This window comes from Oncorhynchus nerka, linkage group LG11 (assembly GCF_034236695.1).
Source record: "Oncorhynchus nerka isolate Pitt River linkage group LG11, Oner_Uvic_2.0, whole genome shotgun sequence".
NCBI classification, from domain to species: domain Eukaryota; kingdom Metazoa; phylum Chordata; class Actinopteri; order Salmoniformes; family Salmonidae; genus Oncorhynchus; species Oncorhynchus nerka.
Genome location: NC_088406.1, coordinates 33225464 through 33239096, shown reverse-complemented (window position 1 = coordinate 33239096; position 13633 = coordinate 33225464). Strand labels below are relative to the sequence as shown.

The 13633-nt window shown below is 45.1% G+C and overlaps 2 protein-coding genes across 4 annotated transcripts; one reads left to right on the top strand and one right to left on the bottom strand.

Annotated features, from left to right (window-relative positions):
* Positions 1-217: 217 nt before the first annotated feature.
* LOC115136724 (leucine-rich repeat and fibronectin type III domain-containing protein 1-like) lies at positions 218-7184 on the top strand. Its single transcript, XM_029672451.2, has 2 exons — positions 218-1669; positions 5359-7184. Exons 1-2 carry the CDS (start codon positions 273-275, stop codon positions 6269-6271), a joined length of 2310 nt encoding a protein of 769 aa, XP_029528311.1. The 5' UTR covers positions 218-272; the 3' UTR covers positions 6272-7184.
* Positions 7185-7403: 219 nt separating this feature from the next.
* On the bottom strand, positions 7404-12661 carry LOC115136725 (uncharacterized protein NKAPD1-like). Of its 3 annotated transcripts, XM_065024437.1 has the most exons (6): positions 12580-12661; positions 12049-12209; positions 11198-11444; positions 10342-10494; positions 10156-10209; positions 7404-9146 (listed from the first exon to the last, which is right to left on the bottom strand). In XM_065024437.1, the coding sequence occupies exons 1-6, from the start codon at positions 12651-12653 to the stop codon at positions 8879-8881; spliced, it is 957 nt and encodes a 318-aa protein (XP_064880509.1). In that variant the 5' UTR covers positions 12654-12661; the 3' UTR covers positions 7404-8878. The 3 variants fall into 3 exon arrangements, with proteins under 3 accessions (XP_064880509.1, XP_064880511.1, XP_064880510.1); XM_065024439.1 differs by lacking the exon at positions 12049-12209 and having other exon boundaries at positions 12580-12649; XM_065024438.1 differs by lacking the exon at positions 12580-12661 and having other exon boundaries at positions 12092-12177.
* Positions 12662-13633: the final 972 nt, after the last annotated feature.

Below are 13633 nucleotides of genomic sequence, written 5' to 3'. Positions count from 1 at the left end.
TGGGTGGGCTGGGGTTCAGTCTTCTATCATCTCACAACAACCTCTAACATGTCTCACATGTCTCTCTGGTGATCGGTACCCTACTAGCATCTTGGTTGATGACTCCATTTGTGTAACATCTGTTCATTATAAATTATATGATTTTAAACCCCACAAATATACCAGTTTTAACATATCTCTGCAATTTCTCTCTCTATCTCTATCTGTTCCAGGATCTGGAAGTTGACACCCAGACAGAGAGACAGACAGACAGACAGACAGACAGACAGACAATGGAGCGGCTGGTTGTGTGTGTGCTGCTGTGTGTACTTCTATGTGCGGTGCTGGTGAAGGGCTACAACTGCCCCGGCCGCTGCATCTGCCAGCACCTCTCCCCCACTTTGACTCTGCTCTGTGCTAAGACTGGTCTGTTGTTTGTGCCCCCAACCATCGACCGCAAGACCGTGGAGCTGCGCCTCACAGACAACTTCATCACCATCATCCGCAGGAAAGACTTTTTCAACATGACCAGCCTGGTCCACCTCACCCTGTCCCGTAACACCATCAGCCAGATCACGCCCCATGCCTTCCTGGGCCTGCGCTCTCTACGAGCCCTCCACATGGACGGCAACCGCCTCAGTGTCATCAAAAGCGACCATTTCAAAGGCTTGGTCAACCTTCGCCACCTCATACTGGGGAACAACCAGATCCACCACGTGGCCCCTACCTCCTTTGATGAGTTTGTGTCGACCATCGAGGACCTGGATCTGTCCAACAACAACCTGAGGACCCTGCCCTGGGAGGAGATAGGCAGGATGAGCCACATCAACATCCTCACCCTTGATCACAACCTGATTGATCACATCGGAGCTGGGACTTTCACACTCCTCACCAAGCTGGTTCGTCTGGATATGACCTCCAACCGGCTGCAGAAGCTACCTCCAGACAGCCTGTTTCAGCACGCACAGGTGCTGTCAGACGCCAAGGGCTCCAACCCGTCTTCCCTGGCAGTGAGCTTCGGAGGGAACCCTCTCCACTGTAACTGTGAGCTGCTGTGGCTCCGCAGACTGACACGACACGACGACCTGGAGACATGCGCCTCCCCGGAGCACCTCATGGACAAGTACTTCTGGTCCATCCAGGAGGAGGAGTTCATCTGCGAGCCCCCGCTCATCACCAAGAACCTATCTACCAAGCCCTACGTCATGGAGGGCCAGGGGGTCACCCTCAAGTGCAAGGCCATGGGAGACCCAGACCCGGCCATCCACTGGCGCTTCCCAGATGGCAAGCTGGTGCATAACAACTCCCGCACCATCCTGTATGACAACGGTACCTTGGACATCCTCATCACCACCCTAAAGGACAGCGGTGCCTTCAACTGTGTGGCCTCCAATGCTGCAGGCATCGCCACAGCTGCCGTGGAGATCAACATGATCCCTCTGCCCCTGTTCGTAAACAACACATTGCATCACATGCGCGAGGCTGATCGGGGCCTCTCTGACATCACCACCTCCTCCAAGTCAGGCAACGACACCAAGGGCCATGACAAGCACCAGGACAGGAGGGTGGTGGTGGTCGAGTTGACCTCCTCCTCGGCTGTGATTCGCTGGCCCTCCGAGCGCCACATCCCAGGCATCAGGATGTACCAGATTCAGTACAACAGCACTGCAGACGACACACTGGTTTACAGGTAAGACATGTGGGGGCTGGTGCTGGGGGAATGGGAGCACTAGGGCTGGAGGACTGGAGCTGGTGGAAAAGGGGTTTAGTGCAGCAGCTACTCCTCCTGGGGTCCACATAAAACGTACAAATACATTACAAGTACAGAACAGTTATAGACAAGGGCATTCAATTGAACAAAAAAAGAGGGTGCGGATGAGGCTGCGGTGGGGTGGGGGTCTGAACCAGCTCTGGAGACGTTCTGAGCCATCTGGAATGCCCATCTGCTGAATGGCATGACAGTCCATTATAATACATCCATAACTCCCAGAGCTGAATAGGTGCTGTATGATTAACTATGTCACTACATTTAAGTATGCGCAAAATGTATTATGGTTTAGGGATAAAAGAGGGTATAAACAGACCATATGTTGATTTCAATTGATAAAAATGCATAGTATGACTTTACATTTCCAGTTTATTAGCTCTAAGCCTATGAGAAAAGAAAGATTACATGATTAAGACACATGACTTGGCCTTTAGAGTGTAATTATAAACTGGGTGGTACAAGCCCTGAATGCTGATTGGCTGACAGCCGTGGTATATCAGACCGTATACCACGGGTATGACAAAATATTTATTTTTACTGCTCTAATTACGTTGATAACCAGTTTGTAATAGCAATAAGGTACCTCTGGTGTTTGTGATATATGGCCAATATACCACGGCTACGGGCTGTATCCAGGCACTCCGCGTTGCGCCTTTTTTAAGAACAGCCCTTTACCACACCCCCTCAGGCCTTATTGCTTAAATATACCCTTTTGTCTCGATATTATCCAGGTTCATCAGGCACTATCACGTCCCAGTCCTTAACCCCAACCCAACAATAACCCCTTCCCTTAACATAATCCCAATGGGACATAATTGTTCCTAGGACACCCGTGAGTCAGATTCTGGGACATGAGCATGCTAACATCTGCAGATAGAGGCTTCTCACATTTGAATTTCTATCAGTGGAACATTAGGGGACCCTGTTTAATATGATAGATATTACAACATGTAATTTATTTCACATTGATGAATGACTCATGTCTAATCCAATGAAATCATTAATTTCAGTCCATCTTAAAAGAGAAATTCAGTGTATTCGGAAAGTATTCAGACCCCTTGACTTTTTCCACATTTGTTTACGTTACATCCTTATTCTAAAATACCCCATAATACCCCTAAAATATCTCATAACACCAATACCCCATAATACCCCTAAAATACCTCATAACACCAATACCCCTAAAATACCTCATAACACCAATACCCCATAATGACAAAGCAAAAACAGCTTAAAGAAATATCACATTTGCATAAGTATTCAGACCCTTTACTCAGTACTTTGTTGAAGCACCTTTGGTTGAGATTAGCCTGTAGTCGCTGCCAAAGATGCTTCAACAAAGTACTGAATAAAGGGTCTGAATACTTATGTAAATGTGATATTTCTTTAATCCCGGATTCGAACCCGATCCAACATCTCTGGAGAGACCTCAAAATAGCTGTGTAGCGACACTCCCCATACACCCTGACAGAGCTTGAGAGGATCTGCAGAGAAGAATGCTGAAAAACTCTCCAAATACAGGTGTGCCAAACTTGAGGCGTCATACCCAAGAAGACTCAAGGCTGTAATTTACATGGATCGGGTTCAAATCTGGGCTCTGGCTGGGCCACTTAAGGACATTCAGAGACAGTCCCGAAGCCACTCCTGCGTTGGCTATGTGCTTAGGGTTGTTGTCCTGTTGGAAGGTGAACTTTCATCCTGGGTGCTCTGGAGCAGGTTTTCATCAAGGATCTCTCTGTACTTTGCTCCATTCATCTTTCCCTCGATCCTGACTAGTCTCACAGTCTCGCCGCTGAAAAATATCCCCACAGCATGATACTGCCACCACCGTGCTTCACCGTAGGGGTGGTGCCAGGTTTCCTCCAGACGTGACACTTGGCATTTGGGGGCCAAAGAGTTCAATCTTGGTTTCATCAGACCAGTGAATATTTCTCATGGTCTGAGAGTCCTGTAGATGCCTTTTGGCAAACTCCAAGCATGCTGTCATGTGCCTTTTACTGAGGAGCGGCTGAGCGGCTTCCATCTGGCCACTCAACCATAAAGGCCTGATTGGTGGAGTGCTGCAGAGAAGGTTGTCCTTCTGTAAAGTTCTCCTATCTCCACAGAGGAACTCTGGAGCTCTGTCAGAGTGACCATCGGGTTCTTGGTCACCTCCCTGACCGAGGCCCTTCTCCCCTGATTGCTCAGTTTGGCTGGGCAGCCAGCTCTAGGAAGAGTGAATGATGGAGGCCTCTGTGATCTTGGGGACCTTCCCCAGATCTGTGCCTCAACTCAATCCTGTCTTGGAGCTCTACGTACAATTCCTTCGACCTCATGGCTTGGTTTTTGCTCTGACATGCACTGTCAACTGTGGGACATTTATATAGACAGGTGTGTGCCTTTCCAAATCATGTCCAATAAATTGAATTTACCACAGTTGGACTCCAATCCAGTTGTAGAAACATCTCAAGGATGATCAATGGAAACAGGGCCTGAATACTTATGTAAATACTTATTTACTTATGTACATTTTTATTTGTAACACATTTGCAAACATTTCTAAAAACTTGTTTTCACTTTGTTATTATGGGGTATTGTGTGTAGATTGATGAATATTTTTATTTATTTAGTCAATTTTATAATAAGGCTGTAACCAAACAAAGTGTAGAAAAGGGGAAGGGGTCTGAATACTTTCTGATTGCACTGTTTGTGCTCACATTGCCATTTTGTATTACTCATTCAAATACCCTTATTGAATTGAGAGTACTTAGGTCTATTGGATGTGTGTCTATTTGACCCAGTGTGCACCACCAATACTGGGGCACAAATGAAAAAAGTGAACTGGAAAGTTTTCTCAAAGGAATCAAAAGGTCAAGTTTAAAGCTGTTGTTGTTGTTTGACTTTGCTAATTTTATCGTTTCTGATTTAATGAGCTATTCTCCTGTATAATGTTCTCCCTTGTGTTTAAACAGTGACCTGCGTGTTGTTTAGTCTTTAGGTGATATATTATTACCTACAAGTGACAACCATCAAAGCATTCCTTGAGGGGAAAATGGCCATGTTTTTAATTATATTAACACAGATGTCCGCCTAAAGACAATGTCTTTCTCCTTCATGTTTACAGACAATGTGTTCATTTCACACAACATCAAACTTGGGCATTTGGCCAGAAGCCTGCGTTGTCTTTCCTTGAAGATGTTGTGACATATACAGTATATATATATATATATATATATAGTGATGGCTTGTTTGTCACCTTGCTGTTTACCTTTTGCAATCATAGTATACATAAAATGCTGGGGGAGATATTTTGCACTGTCACCATGTAACATTGCCTAGTGTCTAAGTCAAGTGTCAGCACTGTTGTCTTTACTTCTGCCCCAAATATATGGGAGATATTTAAAGCCTCACTGGAGCTGAAGTAAGTTGACATGGCTGTCTTTTTTCTGTGTTTTTTCAAACACCTTAGTGTCAGGTCTTACGTGCATGCCGTTAATGGGAATGCAGTGTGACACGGTCTGGCACTCTTTTGTTCCATACAGCATATTGGTGGTAACTGAGGGGGGAGGTCAAAACTACCCTGGCAAAGCTAACCTTCAACACTCCTGTTTATTCCTTCATTTTTTCTGCAGAATGATCCCGTCCACCAGTAAGACCTTCCTGATCAACGACCTGGCGGCGGGCCGGGAGTATGACCTGTGTGTCCTGGCGGTGTACGACGACGGCATCACCTCTCTGACGGCCACGCGCGTGGTCGGCTGCGTCCAGTTCCACACAGCCAGCGAGGTCAGCCAGTGTCGCTTCATCCACAGCCAGTTTCTGGGCGGCACCATGATAATCATCATTGGCGGCATCATCGTGGCTTCAGTGCTGGTGTTTATCATCATCCTCATGATCCGCTACAAAGCCCACAGCAGCCCCGAGGACAGCAAGGTCAAGGTCAGCTCCAGCATGCACTCCCAGACCAACGGCAGCCAGCACAGACTCCAGCGCTCCACCTCCAAACAGCCTGCCGAGGACAGCCACCAGAGAGAAGCCCAACCGGTGGCAGCCAAGGAGTGCATGGCCCTGGTGCTGAAGGTTGACAGTGACAAGAGGGAGTGGGACACTCCTCTGGCCACCACGGCCATCCTGGAAGTGGAGCTGCCCCCCCTGCCCACGGACAAGGTGAGGAGGACCAGCCTGGACGCCCAGCGCTCTGGATCTGGCCCCCCGTCAGAGGACACACAGACAGAAAGCAGCCCGATGGGCTCCACCATATCCTTGTGTCTCCTAGGTCCCAACGCCAGCACCAAGGAGGCCCCCAGGCTCAAGGACAAGAGCACCCTGGCCAACATGGGGTTTAATAATGAGCTGGCACGAACTAGGCACAGGTTCAGCTTTGATGGGGGAGACTACTCCATATTTCAGAGCCACAGTTACCCCCGCAGAGCGCGGACGAGGCGGCACAAGTCTACAAACCAGCTCAACGTGGAGTCCTCACCGCTCGCCAACCGGAGAGTCATTTTCAGCAGCACTGAATGGATGCTGGAGAGCACAGTGTAAGAGATACAGCCTGGCCTCTCTGGCTCTCTGAAAGACACACACACACACACAAACAGTTTGACACATACACCCTCATGCATACACATTTACATATCTAACAAATAAATCTACATGCATACAGAGACTCAGAGTTGCTGGAGAAGAAAACAGTCCCCTTTCATCCTGCCTCCCCTCATACACCCAGAGCGACAGAGTTGTTGGACATTTCATTAGTTTCTGCAGCAGTGCCTTATTCTAAAATATGTACGAATGGAGGATGCTGCTCATTGTAGTCATAAACTTTCCTTTCTATCATGGTTTTCCCCGTTTCATGGGGAGTGATGCTTTTAGTTTTTTTGTTCTTTGACATGCCAAGGGTTGGGGCATTTGTAACTTTTCCTTTTAATGTTAAAAAGATCACACTGTAAAGTGAACAACCAGGTATCTTGTATGTTGATCATCCTTTGGGTTCTTTCAAAGACTTTTGCACACGAAGACACGACGATACGAGGACAAGTATCACACCAGTCTATACATTATTAAAAATATAGAACTATACACATGCCGATTTCAAATGTTATAGCATAGAGAGGATGGACCTGATAAACCTGTGGACTCCTCCATGCTGGTTGGACTGTATGATATTACTAGGTATTGTTCCAGATGTGACTGTATGATATTAATCGGTATTGTATCTGGCTGGTCTAGATAAAAAGACAACAAAAAAAATACATATAGAAGTATATTAAAAACATTGGTGTATGTGTATTATGTAAGTCATATGTCACAACTTTTTACTGAGCATTTGGGTGTTGGCCACAAGTTTTTACATTAAAAACCTGTGTCCTCACACTTCCCCCTATTTAGTATGACAAGGTTTGGACCACTTATCCCTTATGAGAGGGTATTAAATTTTTTGTGTGGGTTAACTGTACTGTTTGTGCCGTGTCCTTTTCTTATGGTGATCCTGGATCCTTTCGTCAAAATCATGAAAGCTGCTTGCACGTGGATCAGTGGGAAGGCCTATATGCATTAAGGCATGTATCTTATCAAATATATATTAAGATATCATATCTTGTGCCTGTTGAGACAAACATGTGGGGGACTTCAAGGGTCTCAAAGGAAGCTGTTGTCAAAGTATACAAACATCAGGTCAGAAACAATACTCCTTTATTTGTCACAAATAAACTATTTATTCTGATGAAGTCAATAGAGGCCATGAGTCAATCAATCCTCAGGGTCTACTACACTGATTGAGCCACTAGGTGGAGACAACGCACCATAGATAACAGGATATTAGACCCTGTAGGCCTAGCCCTTCCACTAAATAATAAATTAACTTTGTACAGCGTGATGATCATTAAGGAGAAAGGCATGAACTTGAAAAGATACCATATAGCAGTGGCCTGCTCTCTACGTAAGAATAAAACTATGGCGCTCAAACCTGTTTTAGACGACAGCAACTTTTTCAGCAGCTCTCTTGAAAGGAGTTTATATAGTGATGTAGAAATTCTCATTCGGTGCTGACCTATTCCATTTTCTTGCACATTACATCTACAGCGAGTACTGTAGAAACTTCACACTAGAGGGAAACCATACACCATTTATACAATGTTATATGGTAAATGGTACCCAGTTCTGGACGTATTCAACCCAAGGGGCAATATTTCATAGAATTTGATGCATGAAGAGTCAAATTCATGCTCAAGCTCATGAAATAGAAAGGCTATAGGCCTACTGAGAAGACTTGTGAATGATAGTCATGTAGATATCCTACAGTCATAACATGAGATCCATGTGATTTGTCCTTCCTGTCTAAAAGTATGGTGTGATAACCATTTTATTTTTCAATGTCCCACCTGACATTCTGTTAAATCCCGACTCCCATAAATCAAACGTTTTTCAAATAAATACTGAATTTTAAAAAAGCATAAAAGATTGTCACAATTGGTTGGGAAATCTGCATAAAATTTCATAATTTTCCATAGTATAACAGCTAAAGTCAAGCCAGGACACTAACTATGAGACAAGGCTCAGCAGTCAATTAACTTGTCATGAGGTGGAATTAGGTGGCTTTCGTTTAGTCCATATTTGTGCAGTGTCAGCTCACTATCTGAGCACTGCAGCTTGAGCAGCACCAGTAACAGAAGGTGAGGTACTGCTGAATGCCCTTAGGGGAGAACACAGGTTTGTGCTCAGCTGTACACAGAAAGAGAAGTACAGCACAGAAGAGTATTGCAGAGGAAGGTTGTTAAGGGAAGAGCGATATGCTTTCCCCTGCCAGTAGGTCTGTTCAAAAGTTGGATTTGTACTTTAGCCAATTCCTCAGTTGTCTTGTTATTGGATAAATCACAAACATGTCTAGCAATTAGCTATGGTGATGCCGTGTTCTCAACAAATCTAGTGGAAGTGGGGTGTAACTGTGAAAGCTTTGCCCACTCACTTTCAGCAACTGAAAGGGGGCAGTATGAGGGTACAGGTTACTGGCTCCCAATGGAAAAAGGTTCAATTCTCAGAACTGTCCTCCGATTTGTCCTCTCCTGCTTTCCAGTTTTTCCTCCTCTTCTTGTGTGACTCTGGTCCTGAGTCTCCGTGGGAGTCCATCTATCATTTCCTCCTTCTCACTAATCATCCTCCTCCTCCTCTGAGCTGCTCTCCTCCTCTCTCTCCCTCCCTCTTTTTCCTCTTATGTTTGCTCTTGCTGCTTTTCCTCTTCTGTTCCTGCTTGACACTGTCGCTCTTGTCGCTGCTGGACTCACCGTCTGACTCACCTATCCTTCGCCTTTCCTCTTTCTTCTTCTTGGAGGACTTCTTCAGATGTTTTGATTTGGCTGTTTTAAGTCTGGACGTTTTCTTTCTCCAATGCCCATTCGGATCATCACCACGGTCTCTATCCCTGAAAAGACAAATCAGGCATTATAACAATGCAACATTTATTGTATTGAAGCAAATAGTGAGATTTCTACAACAAAGACGATGCACAAGACTTTCTCCAAACATCCCACCGGATCGACATCCGCGATACTTGCAAGAGGAAGCGACGCAGGTACAGAGGACAAAGAGCCGGATACCTGGTCAGGACCTGGCGAAGGCGACTGGGAAAGCTGCTGTTACCGTCAATACTACTCGCCAACGTGCAATCATTGGTCAATAAATTAGACAAGGTGCCATCACGAATATCCTACCAACAGGACATCAAAAACTGTAATATCCTACGTTTCACAGAATCGTGGCTGAATGACGACGTGGATATTCATCTAGCGGGATATACGCTGCACTGGCAGGATAGAATAGCACACTCCGGTAAGACGAGGGGGGGCGGTCTGTGCATATTTGTAAACAACAGCTGGTGCACAAATTTTATTTTAAAAATTTTACCCCATTTTCTCCCCAATTTCGTGGTATCCAATTGTTAGTAGTTACTATCTTGACTCATCGCTACAACTCCCGTACGGGCTCGGGAGAGACGAAGGTAGAAATCCATGCATCCTCCGAAACACAACCCAACCAAGCCGCACTGCTTCTTAACACAGCGCGCATTCAACCTGGAAGCCAGCCGCACCAATATGTCGGAGGAAACCCCGTGCACCTGGGTACCGTGCACTGCACCCGGCCCGCCACAGGAGTCGTTGGTGCGCGATGAGACAAGGATATCCCTACCGGCCAAACTCTCCCTAACCCGGACGACGCTAGGCCAATTGTGCGTCGCCCAACGGACCTCCCGGTCGTGGCCGGCTGCGACAGAGCCTGGGCGCGAACCCAGAGTCTCTGGTGGCACAGCTGGCGCTGCAGTATAGCGCCCTTAACCACTGCACCACCCGGGAGGCCAACTTTGATTTGATCCTTACTACAGCTACTACAGTTATGGGACATGGTATTTCATGTTAATGCAGTTCATTTCTTACCAGTCACTTTTAAACTCCTCGGGGTATAGCTCCTTAAAACCTCTGTGTCCCCATCTGTAGAGGAAACATGCACAGTACCAATGAGATTCACCTTTCATAGCATGTCGCCGTTTGTCAACTCAAACACAAACTTATGAACGCACAAGGCTATAATACTACAGAGTTGTAAACAGAAAAAAGACGCACCTGTCTGAATCATTGGCCTCAAAGTCATAGAGTTTCTTGGTCCAGTAGCGTGCCTCCCTCTTGTCCTGGCTGGAATGGTGTTCTCTTCCCCGCAGCTGGTCTCCCAGTCTGTCTACAGACCCATCCTCCACACGATCACAGTGCATGGGACTCCTGAGGAATAGACAACATGGGTGAACTCTAATTCTGATGTCTGTCAATCTGTTCCATATAACACGCTTCTAAGCTACTGTAAGGCTGCATCCTGATTCTCTACCCTTCTATCAAAACGTGCACTTGCACACTTCCCGTCATGAATCTTAAAATGGTGGAAACCGACTCCGACAAATGATTACACAAACACATTGCTTTTATATCCATGCCGGGAAGTAAGTGCACACTTTGGGAAAAGGGTGGTGAATCGGGACACAACCTAAGATAGCCTGATATATCAGCCGGTGATAGCTAACACTAACGCTATGTACCGTCTGAGACAACGCAATGTCATTATTTGGAAAGGCTCCTCTCAGGACCTCTACAAGCTGGAATGTTGAATAAAAGGACATTTTAACTTATTCTACCGGTTGTCTGGGTGGTTGGTCCTTATGCAGCTGAACTGTCAGACAATAGCCCATATCCACTGGAAAGCATTATTAAATCAACTTTTCAAAACACTAGTAATGCATTCAGATTTCTATCACCTGAAGTGTGTGCATGCCATGCATATACTAGCTGAGCTCGTGCACGTGTTCACGTGGTTTTACACAATCCAAATAACACTGCAGTGTCTCAGACGGTACATAGCCTTAGTGTTAGCTAGTCATCACCGGCTGATGTTTCAGGCTACACTACTTCCATTCTCGAACAGTGAGGGGACCTGAATGGATTTAAGGCTCGTGGCATCGATCTGTGGCTGGTGAATGGCCCCTTCTCCATCCCCCTCAACTTCCACATCTCCGACTCCTCCTGGATCTGAAACAGACCACATCTATCATGAGGAGAGAACACAGCTACACACACACATTTAGCTAGCTCTCCCACTCTCACCTTGTTGTGGGCATCTGTGTGACGAATAACATTTCGCAGCAGCACCTTGCCCATCGGCACCCTGGACATGATGATACCTGAGAAGAGAAAAGGTATAAGGTACTGTACACACAACACTGTGAATTACATCGGCAGCAACATACTGGGGTTGGAGTCACAATACAAACAGATCAGGACAGGTGCATTGAAGAATATATTTTGCTTCAAATTCCCCGATCATAATGACCGACCATCCTGCCAACCAGCACAATAAGTTGAAATGGAATAGTATTTAACTTCCCACGGACTGTTTTGTGCTCCGAATACAATTGAAAGCAACTCTAGTGTTGTTAGCACAATATTGGACTAAAGGTGCCTAATGTTGTTCCTTAGTCCAGTGACCTTACATGTTCTGTTTAATGGGTGAATTGCCACTGGAAGCCAAAACAGCCAAATACTCCATCTAAACATGAATCAATTGCAGTATGATTCTAGAAACATAAATCATTGTACTTTCATATCACATCAAAATAATTATACAAACATAAAAATATACTCAGCAGTGGAGGCTGCTGAGGGGAGGGCGGCTCATAATCATGTGTGAAACGGAGCGAATGGCATCAAACAAGTTTGACGTATTTGATAATATTCCACACCACCCATTACCACGAGCCCGTCCTCCCCAATTAAGGTGCCACCAACCTCCTGTGCTGCACTGGTTTAACACTGGTGCAGCAGACATTACTTTTCTGTGACAACACGTTTGTTGCGTCTGTCTTCCGTTTACACACAGGTGTTCAGAGACGCAGATAGCGAACTGGTACAGGTAGTCCACTGTTCCGTATGTTTTCTGTGAACAAGCTCTGTAAAATGGAAATATGACAGCGTAGGAACCCAAATCAATGAGCATCAATTTATCCATGTTTAAAAATATATATATTTAATCACCGAAATGAAAGGTCCTTATGCTTTCAAAACCGATGCGATGCAAGCGACGCGTATTACTGTTCAGACAAAACTCCCCCTACGTCCAATGATTTATGTGTAATTTAATGGAAGGGCAAGATCAAGGGCTACGCTAGTGTATGTAGATACACCCGCGTTGCTAAAAGCACATACTAGCTATGAAGCTACAGCTGGTTAACGGGTAGTTTTATCAACAGGAGCTTTGCTAGATATTAATCATATGACGCTCATTTCAACCCTGATTAAATATTTATTAATCAGAATTACCGTTTGATGTTTACGAATAAAAACACACAACAGGCTGACTTCTCTGTCCGTGGCGTATAGCGGAAGAAGCACATGCGCAATATCCTTCTGCATAATCCCGCCCATGTGGGGGTTGTTGCGTCACAGGACGACTAGGACGCTGATTGGCCATGTGTCTGTCAATCATTGGTGGGGGTCCTAATAGGTGGTGGATGTGGGGATTGAGAAACTGCACAAATTCACTCTTTGTGAGCCAGTTGTTCTTACTTCATAATTCTAGTCAAATGGCTATTAAAGGCCAAGCTACATGGCATCTCACTAGCCATGTAGCCAATATCATCATAGGTCCAAAATGCTTCTTATCAGCTTCTAACCCCAAACCATAAGACTCCTGAACAGCTAATCAAATGGCTACCTGGACTATTTGCATTGACCCACCCCCATTTTTACGGTGCTGCTACTCTCTGTTTATTATCTATGCATAGTCACTTTACCTCTACCTACATGTATATATTACCTTGACTAACCTGTGCCCCCGCACATTGACTCTGTATCGGTAGCCCCTGTATATAGCCTCGCTACTGTTATCTTATTGTTGCTCTTTAATTATTTGTTATTTTCCTATTTTCTACTTCAGTTTATTTGAGTAAATACTTCCTTAGCACTTACTTTTCTTAACTGCATTGTTGTTTAAGGCCTTGTAAGTAAGCATTTAACTGTAAGGTCTACACCTGTTGTATTTGGCGAATTGTACAAATAAAATTGGATTTAATCTGAATAAAATGCAATGATTACCTGTAGTAGTTATGTAGCCTATTATGATTGACTATATTTCTAACAACAACCTATTTCCTAATTAGCACAGAATGTTTGGCACACAACGATACAGAAGGCCTATCAATAACTTTTAAGTGTAGACTCTAAGAACCGTTGAGACTGTTGCACTACTTTTGTGTATAGAAGCAGGATACACTTTTCATACTGTTATGGACACAGTATAAAACAGATAGCAATGATCTGTGTTTGAGAAACAAGTCATTGTAGACTGTTGCAAGGTATGGGTTTTATAACAACA